Below are 17,594 nucleotides of genomic sequence, written 5' to 3' on the forward strand. Positions count from 1 at the left end.
GGTAAGGCAGCACAGCAACCACAGACAAATGCACGTTTAGCTGATCATTGAAAAATTAAGAAATAAATTAAGTATTTAAATGATCAGCAAATAACAGCTTCCTGGACCTACAGTCGTGGTGAGAAATCATGGAATCAGACAGCTCTCCCCTCACCTTTTTTTCTCCTTTATTATCTCAGCCTCCTGGATGCTGTAGTCTGTGCTTCCAGGGTGTGGGGTTGTCAGTCATTACACTTGCGGGTTGCTAGCTGAAGCAGAAGCATCACACAGAACCCCAGCATGGTGGGGGCTGGAAGGGACCTCTCATCCAACCCCAGAGGTTTTCTAAAGGCACAGGAAGCTGTAGACAACAATTTCAGAAGAACTCTAGAATCTGAACTTCTCCACAAACTGAGTTGTGATTGTCACAGTGTGGCTTGCTTGGGGTGTTAAAAATCAGGAGCTTATTTCAGTGGGTAGCTGGAAGTTGAGATCTTCTAAAGAGCTGAGGCCAGATGTGTATTCTGACTCTTCTGTTGTTTGGTTTTTTTTTTAAATCTGGCTCTAGCTAGCAATGCTGAATTACCTTTTAAAAAGGAAACAAGTGAGAGGGAAAGCAAAGGACTGGGAATTTTCAACATTTAATTAGAACATGCCCAGAATGGCCTGAGAAAAGGTCCCTCATGGAGAGAATTCAAGCTTCAAAGAACATTCCCAGGTACTGAGGAGAGGAATCTTGCATTGACAGGGAGGTGGTGTACAGGAAGTAATGAAACTCTTCAAGATCCAGGGCCTGTTTAGATCCTCTGAAACTCCCTGTACAGCTGGAAAGCTTTTCTTATTGCTCTAGCCAAGAGCAATTTTGCGTGAGGACTTGGGTAAGGAATTTTGGGAGGAAGGTGGAGCTGAGAAGGTCAGCACCTGAGAGCTAGGCTAGGCCATCAAAGATGTGATGTGTGTGCAAAGACAAAACAGAGAAAACTGAACCCCCTGCTTATATCACTTGAAAAAATGGGCATTTAGTGACTACTTTGCAGCATCTGACCTCTGGCCCATCTAAATGTATTTGCCTTCTGGCTTATGAATGGCATCTGCTTTTTCCAGTGGAGACTACTTGAATTTTTGGCTTTCTCTTCATTCTCTAAAGCCTGGCTTGCTGAGCATGAAGCTTGCTACACCTTCCCTGCTTTCCCTTGGATGCTGTTACAATCTGGGTGTTGTTCTCACATGTAATTGTCCAGGCCATGCTTTCAGCCTGGTTCTTCCCCACAGCATTGTCTGGGGGATGCACCTTCCCCAGGTTAGTTTGGGGAGATGTGTGCGTGTGAAAATGCTTCTTTTTACTGAGTTTTAAATTGGCCTTTCTAGCATAGGGCTGACTTGGGACCACCATCTGCTGGAATAAAGTGGCCATAGCACTGAAAAGAAAATGTATCCCATAATGTCATGTTTTCCCCCTATGCTACAACCCACTGATTGGCTTCTGTAAAGGGAGGAGTCTCCCCCGGTTGACACCCCAGTTCTCACACCAGCAGCACAGGGTTGTTGGTGTGTGCTCTGTGTCCCTCTGGTGCTTGGGCTCCCATCTGGAGCCCTTCTGCCTGTGGGGTAGGTGGAGCTGGGTGACACATTTTGCCACGTGCACTTTGGAGAGGAGAATTTTGAGGGGAAATTTCTCCCCGTTGCCGAGATAAGCCCCTTGCTGTTCAGGAAATCAGTCCCGGGGTCTGGGCTGCACACCCCGGTTTGAGCCCTGGGGGGGTGTTTTTCCCTTATCTAATCTGGCTTTGTGAGTCAGATGGAAGCAAGTGATGAACTGTGTGTTGCAGGTTGAACGACTCAGCCCTGGAGAACCACCACCACTTGGAGAACGATGCGTTCTCCGACAAGTCCGAGAGGGACAACGTGGAAGAGTCGGAGAACGAGACCCAGGAGAACAGCAGGAAGACAAATGAAAGTGAGAGCGACCAGTCAGAAATCCACGGGGAGGCCTCCCCAGGGGGGAAGGGGACGACTTACATCGAGCAGGTCTATGAAGAATTTGGGGAGGTAAAAGAAGAAGAATGACTTTAACCGCTGCCTGTTTCTGTTCACAGTAGTTGTCGTGCAGCCTTTCAGATGGGTGGCAGTTAAGAGCCAGGGGAGTTGTTACCCTGGGTGGGTGTCCTGCCCAATTAGGATGCTCAGCCCTGGTGGGATACAGAATATAATACTTTCCTTTTCTCATTATGCATGAAACATCCTTTTTGTGTGTCCTAGTGGAGCATTTGAGCCACTTGATTCCTAAATGACAGATTCTTGTCAGAACGCCATTTCTCGTGCCATTTGCAGCAGGAGGATGTGTTTCTGTTCCACGTGAGAGGCTCTGTTAGCTGGTTGTTGCTGTGACACATCTGCAGAAGGCAGTGGTGGAGAGCAGGGGGAGCTGAGTGTGTTAGGTGAGAATGAGTCTGGGCAGGCAGTGGAGGAGCTCTGCCCCAGCACAGGGAGGACTCTGAGCACTCCCTCACCCACTGCCCCAAACAGGGAGGCTGAGCTCTTGGTGAAAACCACCCCATGAGAAAGCTGTTTTCTTTCTCAGAGTCATAAAATCATTTAGATTGGAAAAGACCTTTAAGATCATGCAGTCCAACCCTTCCCCCAGCACTGCCAGGTCCCCACTGCCCCGTGTCCCTCACACCACATCTCCACGGCTTGGAAACCCCTCCAGGGGTGGGGACTCCACCACTGCCCTGGGCAGCCTGGCACAGCCCTGGGCAACCCTCAAGGGGAAGAAATTGTTGCTAAAATTACCCGAAATTTCCTAAACCTTCCCTGGTGCAACTTGAGGCCATTTCCTCTTGTCCTGTCCCTTGTTCCTTGGGAGCAGAGCCTGACCCCCCCCTGGCTCCAGGCTCCTGTCAGGAGCTGTGCAGAGCCAGAAGGTCTCCCCTGAGCCTCCTTTGCTCCAGGCTCAGCACCCCCAGCTCCCTCAGCTGCTCCTCACAAGACTTGTGCTCCAGACCAGCCTCTTCTGTTCCTCTTTCAATGTTTTCCTAAAAACAGAGTTAAATGTATCCTAACTGCACTTTGGATTTCACTGGGTGATGACTTAGAGCACTGGGAATGGGCAGGTGTCCCACAGGCATGTTAGGTTGCTGCTCTTTGTTTCTCCACAGGCTGCTTGCAGCAGGAGGACCTATGTGAGAGACCATGAAGGAGCATCTCTGCCATACCACCTTGCAGAGGAGCAGGGGTTCAGTTTTTCCTGCTCCTTTCCACAGCCCAGCCACCCCCACGAGCAGCAGTTTGTGGTCTGGAGCCACCCATCCAGGGAGCATATTTGCTGCCATTTGAGGTGCTGGGTGTGAGGTGCAAGCCCTTGCTGTAGAAACTGTGCTTGAAACAGAGCTGTTGCCTACAGAGACAAAAAAAAACCCCAACCAAATCTCCTCTTTTGTGCATCTCTCCCCTCAAATCCCACCCCAGACACAGAGCAAAAGGGAACTGGGTCCAAACAGGAGATTTTGTGTAGAGCTGATCAGCAGGCAGAGGTAACATCCCGTGGGCTTTCAAAGAGAACTGCCCGTAGCCTTGGCCATTAGGAGGCTTTCATTCCATTGCTGCTCTTGGCCAAGAGATGGGGCTGTTGTCAGCTGGGACACAGGCAGGACTCTGGTGGCAGTAGCAGGAGTCGAGCAGGTCCTGTGCAGGGAGGTGGTTTGCAGTCAGCAGTGGCTGGAGATGTGTCAAGGTGAACACACGGCAAGTGACAACATGAGGGGTCGCCTTGAGCTGAAAGTGCTGCCCCTCCATCTGTGGGTGGCAGCACAAAGGTCCCAGCTGCCAGCTGGCACTGTTCAAGCTTCAGCTTGGCTTTGAAGGCCCCTCTGAAGGGTGTGCACCTCCATGTGTCTGCAAGGTGTGTGCTGCTGGGGCTGCTTTCCAGCCTTGCCTTGTTTGCAGTAGGGATGTGAAGGCAGAGACAGGTCCCAGAAGGGCTTTCAGGTTGCAAAAGTTGGCCTAGAATATAAAAAGACACCTCAGTAGGTAGATGGATAACCAAAAATCCCTCTTTTTTTTTTCCCCCCAAACTTTTAGTTTTAAAAAGTTATAAAAAGGGTATTGAGGGTGATATATTTTAGGGGAAAGCAACTCAGAAATGACTTGAAGCTGTTCTCCCCCTCCTGCACCTTCTTCTCCTTCCCTTTTCACCCATCCTTTCTGCAGTGGTCCATTCAGAGGAACACTTTCATACAGCAGTTTCAACATGGCATTAATTTATGTTGCCAATACACACAGGCTTGAACCTGGCTAGGTGCTGGAAGTTCTGCCAGAGCCATGTGTGTTGTAAGCCCAAGGTGACGCCGTGGTTACGTTCCTTCATGGTTTCTGTTTCTTCTGGGAGGTTCAAGCTGTGTGTTGCATCAGACTGTCACAAGAAGAGTGGTATGCTAATGGAAAGCACTGAAATGAAAAGAGCTTTGTTGTTCCTCAGTCTGAAATTCCTCTTGGCCTGCAGGCTGGACTTGCTGTATTTCTGCATGACTCCTAGAAGGGCTGACAAGGAGCCAAAAAGGTGGTGCTGGAAAAGCTGAGGTAGTGAAAACGGGTGTTTAGTGTTGTACACCACCTCCAGATCCTGCTGGGATATGCTGTGTGTCCTCTCCCAAGCCAGAGTCCATTCCAGAAGTGGATCTGTGCCCTTCTTTCTTAGAGAAATCTCTTTTCTAAAGAAGATTTTCTAAAGGCCTAAAACCAGTAGAAGGCCAAAGTATTCTCTTGCATTTGCAGTCACTCTGTGGAAGGGAAACAGGCTGCCCAGGGCAGGGGTGGAGTCCCCATCCATGGAGGGGTTTCCAGGCCATGGAGATGTGGTGCAGAGGGACATGGGTCAGTGGGGACCTGGCAGTGCTGGGGGATGGTTGGACTTGATCTTAAAGGTCTCTTCCAACACATATGATTCTATGATTCGATAAATTCTGATGCCTGGGATGCATTAAACTGACATTCATGTTTGAAGATTTGGTCTCATTTTCTTTCTCCAGCAGCTTGAAAGGCCCATTCCCCCAGGTTAAACCTCAGGTAGCCCCACTGAGTACAAAGGAACAGTTTTAGCAGAAACCACAGTGAGATCCCTAAGGCTTTTTGACCCTTTCCTGCCCTCCTGCTGCAGAGGGCACGGAGCAGCCTTGGGGGTGCTGTAGCTTCTGTGCACATCTCCTGGCAGTGGGGCCTTTACCCTGCTCACACTGTCAGTTTGGCTTATTTTGAACTTGGAGGACTGCTCCCATTCTCTGCTGGTTCCTGTTGCCCTGAGACAGAGCTGGTGGCTCTTCGCAGTGGTGCAGCTGAGTGCTCTCTCACCTTTGTGCCAGGGCCACCTGTGCCCGGGGCAGCTTGGACCCACAAAAAATGGTCTTGCTCTTTCTGCTCTAAACTCCCCTTTCTCCCACCGTAGACGGGAGAATCGTCTCAAACAGAAACTGTCTCTGAGGAGAACAAGAGCCTGATGTGGATCCTGCTGAAGCAGCTGCGGCCGGGCATGGACCTGTCGCGGGTGGTGCTGCCCACCTTCATCCTGGAGCCACGCTCCTTCCTGAACAAACTCTCAGATTACTACTACCACGCCGACCTGCTCTCCCAGTAAGCAGCACGTGGGGCGTGCCAACGTGGGCACTTGTGGGAACGTGTTGTGGTGGCAGCTGGGTGCTGGCTGGGCTGTGTCTGTTCCCTTGGAAGGGTCCCAAATAATGGTGGTTGGATCTGGTGTAAATCCAGCCAGGCACCGGCAGCAGTGCCCTTTGAAAGGTGGACTGCAGCCAGCGAGGGAAAGACCTTTGCCCACGGGCACGTTTGGAGGAGGGTTCAGCTCTGCCTTTGAGCATCTCGCAGCAGAGCTGTGCCACCTTCTGGTGTGCTCGTGTACAGAGAGGAGTGGGACAGAGAGCAAACAGGGCTGGCGAGCACTTCTGCCCCCAAAAGTGACAGAATTGTGTTGGGTGATGAGGAAATGAGAAACATCTTTTACCACCATTGACAGAGAGACCTGCTGGGAGCAGCAGAGTAGACAATACCAAGTGCTACGCCAGCAGATAGGACCAGCCTGCTGAGTGAGGTAGCCCTGGTGTATTTAGAACCCCTGTGTGCAGTGTGCAAATAGCAGCAGTAGTTACTCATGCCTCTGGGTGATTCATAATCGTGGTGTTGTCAAGCCTTCTTTGTGGTATTTTTAACATCTGGAGTTAAGGGAAGGGTTGTCCACAGCGCTGAGATCCAAGAAAGCTTCAAGAGGTTTGGAGGTTTTGTTAAATAAACCTCTCTGTGGTACGGATAATCCTTTAAAATGGATTTTGCAAGAATTTATCCAGATTGAGTTTAAAATGTGACCAAAGGATTGTAAGTGCCAGGAATTCTATTATTTATGTTTAGTTCTACTTCATCGTTGGGCAGGGAGGGGTTGGACAAGATGATCTTTAGAAGTCCCTTCCAGCCTAAATTATTGTATGAAATCTCAAAGGACTGAAAGAGGCCGTAATTCTCTGGGATTTTGGTGGTGTGTGGCTGGTTTTACAACTCACACTGTACTGTTAGCTGTAACTAAATGCTGGTGTGAGTGGCAGTCTCACAGTAACATACTCGAGTGTCCAGTTAGAGCTGATACACTCCAGAAACTTCATCAGGCTTCATGCAGGAGTGTGGGGCAAGGGGCTGTCACTTTTTAAGAGTTTTTGTGTGTGTTGAATGATGTATGTTACTAAAAAAAAAAACATTTCTGCTGGCAGACACCTTTTTCATTGGCAGCAGCTCAAAAGTTACTTCCCTTTAGTCCTGGGGAAATACCATGGAAGCTGATGTGGTGTGTGAACAGTACAAAGAGCATTTTCTGTTCTCTGCTGCAGGGCTGTCCTTGAAGATGATCCATACAGCCGAATGAAGCAAGTTTTGAGGTGGTATCTGTCCGGCTTCTATAAGAAGCCAAAGGTAAAAGAATGCATGAAGTTGGGGTTGTAACAGGCACTGAAATCTTCTGCTGTGGCTCTGCATTTTCTTTATTGCCTTTCCTTTGACACTCTGCCTCTTCTGTTCTTCAGAAGACTTTGACCGTTACTTTTAAAACTGAACTTGCATTTGGTTTCAGAGTAGATACTGGGTGTGAAATAGTGTTGATCAACCTCAGAGCCTTTCCACTGGGAAATCAGAAGGCAAAAGTAGTTATCAAAAAGTAACTTGGATGAAAGATTGTGCCCTTTGCTGAAGGCAGGTCTCCTTTCTCTTCATAGGCCTGTTAGGTCCATAGTGATTCCATGTCAGTATGCACCAGCTGTGTCTAACCACAGAAATAATAAAGTTTGATCATCTCATAAAGCTTTGATCAGGCAGAATCGAAGTTTGGGTGGGTGAGAATAGCAGATGAATTCATGGCTCAGATTAAAAGATAAAATTAGGAAGATATATGTAACCAGTTCCTCATTTTTGGTTCTTGTGGTTGACTTAGTTTAAAATATCAGGGAGAAATTTACTATGTTATTTTGTGGCCATCTCTGTGGAGCTGGATTGCAAACGTTCATTTGTAGCAGGTTTGGATTGCTTTGTGTTTCAGGGAATAAAGAAGCCATACAACCCTATTCTGGGAGAGACCTTTCGCTGCTGTTGGTTCCACCCTCAGACAAACAGTCACACCTTTTACATAGCTGAGCAGGTAAGCAGTGTTTGGGGATGCTCAGGGGCTGCAGCAGGTGCTCCTCTGAGCACAGGAACACATTCCTCATCTCACCCTGAGAGAGGAGCTCAGAGTTTGGTGTGAGCATCCAGAGTGGAGCATGGAGTAAAGCAGCTGCTGATCTTTTCTCTTCTTAGATCTCCATGCACTGTGTGAGCTTTGGTGGGCACTCCAGGCTATAAGAATATCATGTATAACATCAGCCTCTTCAATAAGACCTTTTCCCTGGGGTTCTGCCCTGCTGTTTTCTTATTGTTAATTAAATGTGGTGTATTGTTGCCTCTGTCAGAAGGGACAGAAACCACATCTGAACTTCCTTTTTTCTAAGCTTCCTGTTATGATTTCAGTAGGAGTAAATTGAGGGCTTGTCTCTATGTCTTTGTGGATGAAGGGCAGAGCTCACAAGCAGACTGGCCTGATAAAATCTAGGTTGAGATTTATAGTGTTAATAAGTTGGTCTGAGGACCATGTGGACTTTGGTACAGTACACATTTTTTTTTTCCACATTTTTTTTTCCTATTTAATCGGAGAATTTTTATTTTGGTTCATTTTATTTCAGCCACTGCATCCATTTTATGGAAGTCCTTCAGGTGCTGCCAAAACATTCTGCACTGTGATTTATTGTGCTGAAAATCTGACCGTGTACCTGTTGGCTGAAAGTGGTGTCAAATGCTGTAGATGACCTGTGCCTGTTTTTCTTCCAGGTCTCCCATCATCCGCCAGTGTCAGCTTTTCATGTCAGCAATAGGAAGGATGGATTCTGCATTACTGGCAGCATTCTAGCTAGGTCCAAGTTTTATGGTGAGGCATTAAGCTTAGACATCTTCCAGATGATGTCATGGCTTTGGGTTGGGTTTGGCTTTCAATCACTCCTGTGGGTGTTGACAGTTAAGAGTAAAGGAATGCTTAAGAGAGCTGCCACCAGGACAGCCTGGTGCCTTCCCTTGGCTCTCCTGGGTTTTCCCCATTTCCACCATTTCAGTGGGAGATCACATTGATGTTTAAAAAATGCAAAAATCTGACAAATGGAGAACTTTAAAACCCTGCTTTTCAGAAAGCAAAGGTTCCTGAGAATATATGAGCAATTGGTTGTCTGAATAATTTGCATATGCTCACGGGTGAGTCATTTTGTGGCAATCTGATCATCCCACTGCCTTTTCCAAGAGTCCCTGTCTAAATGTAACCATTTATCTAGCTCCCAGATTTCTGAGAGTTGAACTCCAGAGCTTCAAAATGTCCTCAAATCTTTGAATCATGGAGACAGCACAGCTGCAGGCTCTGAAACCAACAGTGTCACTGCTGGAAACAGATTTGGTTTGTTTAGACAAACACCTCCTAGGTGCTCTCCTCTGCTAAATGGATTTGCTGAAACACTTGTACGTAGTCATTGCTGTCCTCCTGGCAATTTTATTTGTTATTTGGGATCATACACAACCAGAAAAGTTGTGAGAACAGAAGGACCTGAAAAAATTCTAAGTATTGGAACTGCTTTCTGCATCCCACTAATGACTGACTTAATCTACTGCCCTTTCTGCAAGAGGAGCTAAATGCCAGAGCAAATATGAGCCATACAGCAGAGAGTTTATTAGAGCTGCCTGCCCCCAGATAGTTTGCAGGGTCCTGAATTATTAGTGTTCCATATCTCTTCTTACATTAGTGACCTGTATTTAAATATTTTTCTGAAGTAGAATGAGCAGCCAAGCACATTTTTTTAATATATCTGTATTTGTTCTTTTAAATTCCAGGTAACTCACTTTCTGCACTGCTGGATGGGAAAGCAAAGCTTACATTTCTAACACGGGGGGAAGATTATATCATCACTATGCCCTATGCCCACTGCAAAGGTGAGTGGTGACTGCTTAAACAGGGAGCAAACAGGCAGAGTAATGTGCTGGTAGCTCACTGACTAGCTCTGCACTGCCTCTCTTCCTCCCTCTCGGGTACCTGGCACCACAGGGACTGGTAATTCCAGGGAGCAGTTACTCCAGACAGGAGTCAGAGCACTCAGCAGCAGACTGGTAATCCTCACTGAAGATTTATCATTTATTGATTGATCTGTGCAGAGCTGAGGCCAGAATTAGGCCCATCTAAGTTCATTTTAACACTCTGTAGAAAAAAAAATAATACTGCCTGTGTGCACTGCAGATGAAGAGAATGTGGAGAATAAGAGCACATTGCTGAGCTTCTGAGGATAAACAATTTCCCTAAGGTTAACTCTGAAATTGGTTAATTTGCTGGCTTGTTGAGAATAAAGGAAGTTCTTGACTTTTCTTCTGATTTCTTTGTTACTCCCCTCGTGTTGCTCCTCGGTGTCTGAGCTGCCTGTGTGAGGCTGCTGCCTGTCCCCACGGGGCTCTGCTGAGCTCAGGGTGCACGGAGGCCAGGGGTGGCTGCTCCTCACTGCTCTCACTTTGTCCTATCCTCAGGAGGCTGAGCCTCAGTGGCATGTCAGCCACAGGGTTAAAATCACTCCTGCAGCACTTTGATCCAGTTTTCATTATGGAATATTTTTTTATTTTAGCTTGTTGGTCTCTAAGTTAATATATGTGGAGGGTCTAGCTACCTGAAATCAGTAACTTCTCTAAATCATGCCTTCTGTGAACTATTCCTGTGCATAAATATTTTTCTTGTCAATTTTTCTTTTTCTGCCAATGACTATTCAGAAAATGGTAAGCCTGTGTAGAACAGGAGTGCCCTGCATGCCTGCTCATCTCCCAGATCCTGCTGAATCCTGCTCCAGCTCCTCCCAGCCCCAGCCACCCTGGCAGAAAGCACTGGGGCTGTTTAAGCACTAGTATAAATAAAGCTGCTGGGCACAACTTTCCTTATTTTTCCTTTCCCACTTTCAGCTTGTCACTGTCAGTACCTGTGAGTCAAACTCTTTCCTGGCCGGTGTAATAGATGGGGGAGTGTGGACACAGGGGGGGTTATTCATTCTTAAAGAGACATTCCATAGAAACTTTGGTTTCTGTCTTTTCAAAACTTTAAGCCAAGTAGCAGATCTCACAGTCTGTCAGCAAGAGATGGTTTGGGGCCTCTCTTAATTCTCTTTTTTTCCCCCTGTCAGGACTTCTGTACGGCACCATGACAATGGAGCTTGGAGGGAAAGTTACCATCGACTGCGAGAAGACTAACCACAGGGCAGAGCTGGAGTTCAAGCTGAAGGTAAGAGCTGCAGGTGAGGTCAGACCCAGCACAGCAGATCCTTTATGCACCAGCAATGCCTGTGTGCACCACGCCTGCCCAGAGAGGAGCCAGCCTCCTCCACTCCGTGGGGCTGCCGTCGGTTTTGCCCAGAGCACCTGGGCTGGGACCCAGGCAGCCTGAGCTTCACACAGGACTTGCCCGCTGGCTACCAGCCACACGCTCTGCTGAGTGTTTGGCAGTGTGTTTAGGAAGTGATTAGGAAGGTATGGTTATTTTGGCTTCCAAACTACTTCAGTGCAAGTTAGGACGTGGATCTTCATGTAGCTCTCCAGTAGCCCTCACCTGCAGGCTCTCAGCGTGTGGGTGTTACAGGGAGCTGCTCCTCCTGCATCTCCAGGCTGCAGGACCTTGCCTGGCCAGGTGAGAGCCCTTTTTCAGGCAGATCATTTCTGTGGCTCACAGTGACAAGCTGCACTGTCATTGCCTTCTACTTATTTGTGTAGCTATTGCCTCCCCTAGAAAACCTGGCAATACAAGCTTGTGGTACACGGATAAAATGGAGACACCTTTGAGCATTCCTGTAGTTATATGTGTTAAAATTTAGAAGGGAAATTAGTGACCTGTAACTTTTCTTGGACAGTTAACTTGCATTTTAAGGAGCATCCGTTTCTCTTCTGTTCCAATAAACAGTTTCTTGCCTAGGCATAAAATGAAAGATGGAGAACTGTGAGCCTGTAGGACTTCAGAGCTGCAGCCTCAGCCAGCATAAACGTGAGAGCTTACTGGAGTTAGGGCAGTCTTCTGCAGGCTGCATTTTTCTGGGGGCAATAATCATTTTCTGCCCTTATTTGGAGAACTGTTGCCCTGTGTACTTCTTGACATTTGCATATACTTGTCTTTAAAGGCTGTTCTTCCCTTAGGCCTGATGCTCTGCATGGAGGCCAACAGAGTTTTTCCCTGACTTTGATCAGTGTCATCTCAAACCTACAAACACTTCAGAGCTTAAAATACAGACCCTTCTTTTCTGGCTTGAAAACAATATGCTTAGTCCAAATATGACTCAGAAAGGTCCCCGTGGCTTAATTACATGCTCTGCTTTGAGTATTTCTTAGCCACCTTTTCTCAGCAGAATTGTGAGAAGTTAAACTCCATACCTTTGTTACCCATTTGGATGTGTACCAGTCCTCTGCTGGATTGCATATGATGTTGATTCTTGAGATACTTGTGATTTCTTTTTCCATGATGTTGTGGGAAATTTGGGTTTATATTGCTGTTAAATAAAAAAAAAGTTCCTCTGCACAAATTTTATTTGGAAAGTAGCTGCTAAAATGTCTAAAGAAATGTTGTGTGGCAAGAATGGAAGAGCTGGTCACTCTATCACTGCTGTTTCCTGTGTTTGGCAGGCAGGAGGTGAGGGGAATTTCCCATTGTTCTGAGAATCTTTTCCTTGACTCTGGAAATACCCTTTTTCTTTTTTTTTTTTTTTTCTTTGGTGCTGACAAAAGCTTCTTCTCACTGGAGGCTTCAGGCAGATGCAGGCATCAGCAGTGCCACGCTGCTGTTGCTGTCTCATACACAGGAACTGCACCAACTTCCTTAGCACTGCTCCTTTTTCCTTGGACAAGGCTGTGAGGATAAGGGTGCAAACCACACTGTGGTCCTGGACAAGGGAGGGACTTGCCCACAGACACTTATCCTGAATTCTAGCTGCTGAATGCTAATGCACCTGAAGGCTTAGCTCCCCTCCTGCAGCTGCTGTTGTGATCTTGGTATTGCAAACAAAAGGAGGGGGGCACAGAGCTGCACGACCAGAATCTGTGTTAGAATTCACTCTGCCTTTCCCCAGCAACAGCAGAAATGCAGCAGGTTGCACCTCCCTCCTGCTGCATCACTGAGTTTGGCTCCCTTCCAGCTCGCACTGGACTGATGATATTTTCTATTTCTGTTCTCCCCTGGCAGCCCTTCTTCGGTGGCAGTGCAAGCATTAATCAAATCTCTGGGAAGATTAAATCAGGAGAAGAGGTGCTAGCCAGTCTCAGCGGACACTGGGTAACGCACACGAGCGAAGCCGCGGGGGTTTCGGGGTGTGGTGGCAGGGGGGCTGCTCAGGGCCCCTGTCCTGCCTCTTCCCACCACCCCGGGGGGCTGGGTGAGCAGAGCTGTCCAGCCCCACCTCTCAAGGTCTCTGATGCTTCCCCAGTCCCACTCACCTGCAGTGTGAGGAACACTTGTACCCCCAGAGCTCGGCCCAGCGCTGGGAGCAGCGAGGAGGGTTTCCATCCAAGCTCAGGCTCCCAGGCTTAGGGCAGGCACTGGTGGCAGGAGACACAGTGTGCCTTCCCTGGGGCTGGGAGAGTCATGAGGCTTCAGGATGAACACACCGTGCTTGGGTTTGGGCCCCTCAATGGAAGAAAAACAATGAGGTTCTGGAGCGTGTCCAAGGAAGGGCAGTGAAGGTGGTGAAGGGTCTGGAGCCCAAGTCTTATGAGGAGTGGCTGAGGGACCTGGCGGTGTTCAGCCTGGAGTAAAGGAGACTCAGGGGAGACCTTCTTGCTCCCAACAACTTCCTGAAGGAGGTTGGAGCCAGGTGAGGGTCAGTCTCTTCTCTGAAGCTGCCCAGGTCCAGGCAGCTGGACGGCACCAGTGCTCCTGCTGTTCAGCAGCTGTGGGTGTCTGATTCTCTCCACTGCTGTTGGCTCTCTGCTCTGCAGGCTCCCCGCTCTGGCTCCCTGGCTTTGCTGCCTCTGTGAGCAAGGCTGGGAGGCAGCTCAGCTAGGCAGGCACACAGCAATATTGTCTAGCCAGCCTCGGATCAGAGGAGTGCTGCTGAATGGGTGCTTGCCAAGTAAACTGGCAAAGGAAAGGGATGAAAGACTCCTGGCATTCTGAAGTGCTAAATGAAATTCAGGAGCAATAATAGAAAAACCTGGCTAAACTGAAAGAAAAAAATGTGAAAGAGTATCTCAGCTTTAGCTCCTCTTTCTAAAGAAGGTGGTGTTTCAGTAGGGTCTGCATGAGATTCCAGCCTTGAGGAATAGGAGAAAGGCTGGAAAAGGAGCTAAGGGTCTTGTTTATAGGTGCTGGGTGGTACCTGGAGGGAAGAGTGGGGAAAAAAGAGCATCTCAGGGCTTCTGAGTACCCCTGTCTGGAGACAAGACTAACAGAAAGAATCGGGTCACTTTCTAGTTCTTCTCTGATTAATTCAGCCAGTGTTTCTGGGAAGGCCTCACCTCATTCATTTTAGAAACTTCCTGGAAGTGTTCAGTGAGATTTTAATGGGATGGAGAAGGAAAGAAACCTTCTAACCAAGCCCTGCTCCTGATCATCATCCAGAAGCAGCTTCCAATTCTCAGGATGATTTTCTGCCTTGTGTTTCTGATGGTCGTTAACCTCTTCACTTAATTTTCCTTCTCAGGATGGAGAAGTGCATATAAATGAGTTGAAAACGGGGAGCACAGAAGTGTTCTGGAACCCCACCAGTGAGGTGCGGAGGCAGAGGCTGAAGCGCCACATCGTGCTCTTCGAGGAGCAGGAGGAATTCGAGTCGGAGAGGTGAGGAGCCCTGGGAACTCCTCACTGCTGCCTCCCCCCGGCACCAAACCTGGGCTCTGGTCTGGTCTGGAGCCTCCAGTTCCTGAGCACAGTCCTGGGGAGGCAGTGACCTGCTGTACCTGCACGTAGTACCCAGACATTTACCTGGGTTTTTTCCAGTCTGTTAACTGTGCGGTATTCCCATGATGTATAGCTCAGAATTAAGCAGGGAGCTGAGCCAAGAAATAGTGGAGGCAACATCGTATCTACTAAACTAACAACTCTCTCTGAACTCCAGAGATTGTCAACAGAGTCTCTGTAACTGCTGAAACGTTTTATGGAAGGGCAGGATGTCAATCTGAGGCCAGATGCCTTGTTAAGAAGGGTTGTTTAAACCACAGTGTTTTAAACTAGATGCAGGGATCAGGCCCTGGCATGAGCAGAGCAGTAGTTTGAGTCACATAACAGACATTTATGAGAGAAGGTAATTAAACAGATGTTTAACCCTGCCTTGTAGTCTCAGCTGAGATCTCCAGTGAAGTCGACACCTTTTTTTTTTTTTTTTTTTTTAGGGTAATCTAGATTACCTAAAAATATAGTCCTGGCACACGATGTAGGGAATGGGAGGAGTGATCACCTGATGTAACGAGCATCCCTGAGCCAGCTCTTGAGCAAGAACAGCTGGAGCAACAGCACGTGGGGCTGGTTTCAGAGCAGCCAGTGCTGCCTCCTCACCAGCACAGTTAGCCAGCACCAGCCCACGTCCCTGGACAGTGCAGGCCTCACTGCCTGGCTCTGCTTTGCACCAGCCACTTCCCTGGGGGCATCTGATTGTGGTGTGGCATCACATCACACTAAGAGGATGCTCTTTCTTTTGGGTAAAGAAAGGGATTGCCCTAAAAATATAGTCCTGGCACACGATGTAGGGAATGGGAGGAGTGATCACCTGATGTAACGAGCATCCCTGAGCCAGCTCTTGAGCAAGAACAGCTGGAGCAACAGCACGTGGGGCTGGTTTCAGAGCAGCCAGTGCTGCCTCCTCACCAGCACAGTTAGCCAGCACCAGCCCACCTCCCTGGCCAGCGCAGGCCTTGCTGCCTGCCTCTGCTTTGCACCAGCCACTTCCCTGAGGGCATCTGATTTTGGTGTGGCATCACATCACACTAAGAAGATTCCCTTTCTTTTGGGTAAAGAAAGGGATTGCAGGAAAAGAAAAACACAAAAACTTGAGTTTGTTCTGCAGAGCAGCGGATGCTGTGGGCAGTAAGGTTGGTGTTTGTGAGTTGCAGACACAGCTGCCATTGTCACGGGCCAGCACACTTCTCTCCTCACCTGCTAAAGAAGATTCGTTTAAAGGAGATGAGAAGTGTCAGTCTCACAATCCAAGAACTTCCCTTTCTCTCTTTACTAGGGTGCTGGCTGAGCTGGCTCTCCTGTCAGAGATTAGTAATGATACACGCATCCAGGGGAAGGAGGCCAAAGTCAAAGTTCTAGAGATCCCTAACAGATATTCCACCAAGCTCCTCCTTACGCTGACAGCTGCATGAGGAAATGATCATGGAATCCAGGTTCCACGCTGCCTGAACTGCTCAGTCTTTCCTGCAGTGCAGAAAATCACCTATTTCCACAAACGCTGGCGGGCCTCTGAAGCTCCCACCACGACGTGGCTCACCACGGAGGGTCTTGATGGAGTAATTTGCCCTTGTCAAACGATTTTGTGTGTGTCCCTCTGAGGCTCTTAGAATTAGAGAACACAGTCTTTACACCACCGAGTTCCTTAGAACTGACTCTTTACACCACTGCAGTGTTTTCTCAGGCCATTATTTTCACTCCTCCCTCCGCCGTCTCCATCGCTTGGAGTTTGAATTGAATTTCCTTCCTTTGTTTCTGGGAGAGAAGATTTATACACAGGAAAATGAGCGACATGTCAAAAAGGACAGGAAAGTGTTCCTCTGCCTTCGGCTAATTAGCTAAGAGGCTGCTTTTTTTGGAACTTTGTGTGTTAATGTACAGTGGTAGAAATATAATGAATGCATCAGTGCCTCTTTTAAATTAAAAGCTTCGCAGGAAGCTCCAAATTAAGTGTAGTAATGTGTTCATCTTCTAAATGGAGGACTGGTGTTTTGTGGAGCTGGGAATACTGGAAGAGCCTGGATCTCCAGGGCCTGTTCTAAGCACTAAACCACTCAGTAGTGTTTTGGGAGGGCTAGCTGCTAATCTCAGAAGTACTTCCAGTCTGAAATGAAGATTAGAGTGCTTGGAATAGAGGAACTGTGGAGGGGCCTGCCACAGCTTGGCTATAGTAAAAAAAAAAAAGGTAGTATTTTTTTCTCTTCTAAAGGCAAATCCTCTCCTCCAGGCAGGGGCTCAGTGAGATATGACAGATCTTTTGGCAGCTGAAAACAAGCATGAGTGAAAGTCAGTGTCTGTGCTTGCAGGTTGTGAGCACAAGTACCTGCCCATTGGGTGCAGATTGAATCAGCCTCCTCAGGCCTGGTTGCTAATCCTGTATGGAAGCACAAGGCTGCGTGTGCAGCTGCCAGCCCTGCCAGTGAATTTGTTCTCCAGTGTTTCTAGGCGTTGAAGATAAAGCCTTTGCTTCAGGGACAGACATTAACACAAAGGCTCCTGAACAGAAATGATTGGAAGGGTGAGGAAGATGTAACACATTCTCCACTGCACATCAGTCACCTCTAGAGAGGCCGCTGACCTCAAGGAACTGAGCGTAACCACCATATAGCTCACTGAAGATTTTAATGAATATCGTGGGTGGTGTTGTCCAAGGGAGGGTTCCCTCTTGTCCAGCAGATCATTGTGAACAATGTTCAGCACTGCCATTCTCCTTCGTTCCTTTAATTCACGACCAGAAGAGCCTGAGCAGTCCTGTTACGTTTCCCCTGGAGTATCAGTGCGGCAGGAAAGCGCCTGCTCTAAGGTCCCAGCTGGTGAGAAGCGCTGTTGGTTTAGAGGTGGTTTGAACTGCCCTGTTTATTTCCAGGCTTTGGCAGCACGTTACCAGTGCAATAAACAAAGGGGATCAGCACAAGGCGACGCAGGAGAAGTCGGTGCTGGAGGAGGAGCAGCGGAGCGCCGCCCGGGAGCGGAGGGAGAACGGCACCGAGTGGAGGCCGCGGCTCTTCCGGCAGGACGCGGCGAGCGACGCGTGGCACTACAGACACGAGGAGTGAGTGGGGCAGGGGCACTCCTGTTCCTGAGGGGGCTGGGGGTGGCTGGG

The 17,594-nt window shown here is 48.3% G+C and overlaps 1 protein-coding gene across 1 annotated transcript; it reads left to right on the forward strand.

The window, feature by feature from the left end:
* Positions 1-1,808: 1,808 nt before the first annotated feature.
* LOC103769119 (oxysterol-binding protein-related protein 5-like) lies at positions 1,809-17,547 on the forward strand (the record flags this gene model as incomplete). The annotated part of the gene is made up of 10 exons (XM_008936294.1): positions 1,809-2,028; positions 5,420-5,604; positions 6,861-6,942; positions 7,562-7,660; positions 8,386-8,482; positions 9,427-9,525; positions 10,749-10,846; positions 12,788-12,877; positions 14,244-14,380; positions 17,358-17,547. Coding segments are annotated over 10 exons (1,297 nt in total), but the record flags the coding sequence as incomplete, so codon positions are not given.
* Positions 17,548-17,594: the final 47 nt, after the last annotated feature.

The sequence above is a fragment of the Merops nubicus genome, unplaced genomic scaffold (assembly GCF_000691845.1).
Source record: "Merops nubicus isolate BGI_N331 unplaced genomic scaffold, ASM69184v1 scaffold33892, whole genome shotgun sequence".
Classification (NCBI taxonomy): domain Eukaryota; kingdom Metazoa; phylum Chordata; class Aves; order Coraciiformes; family Meropidae; genus Merops; species Merops nubicus.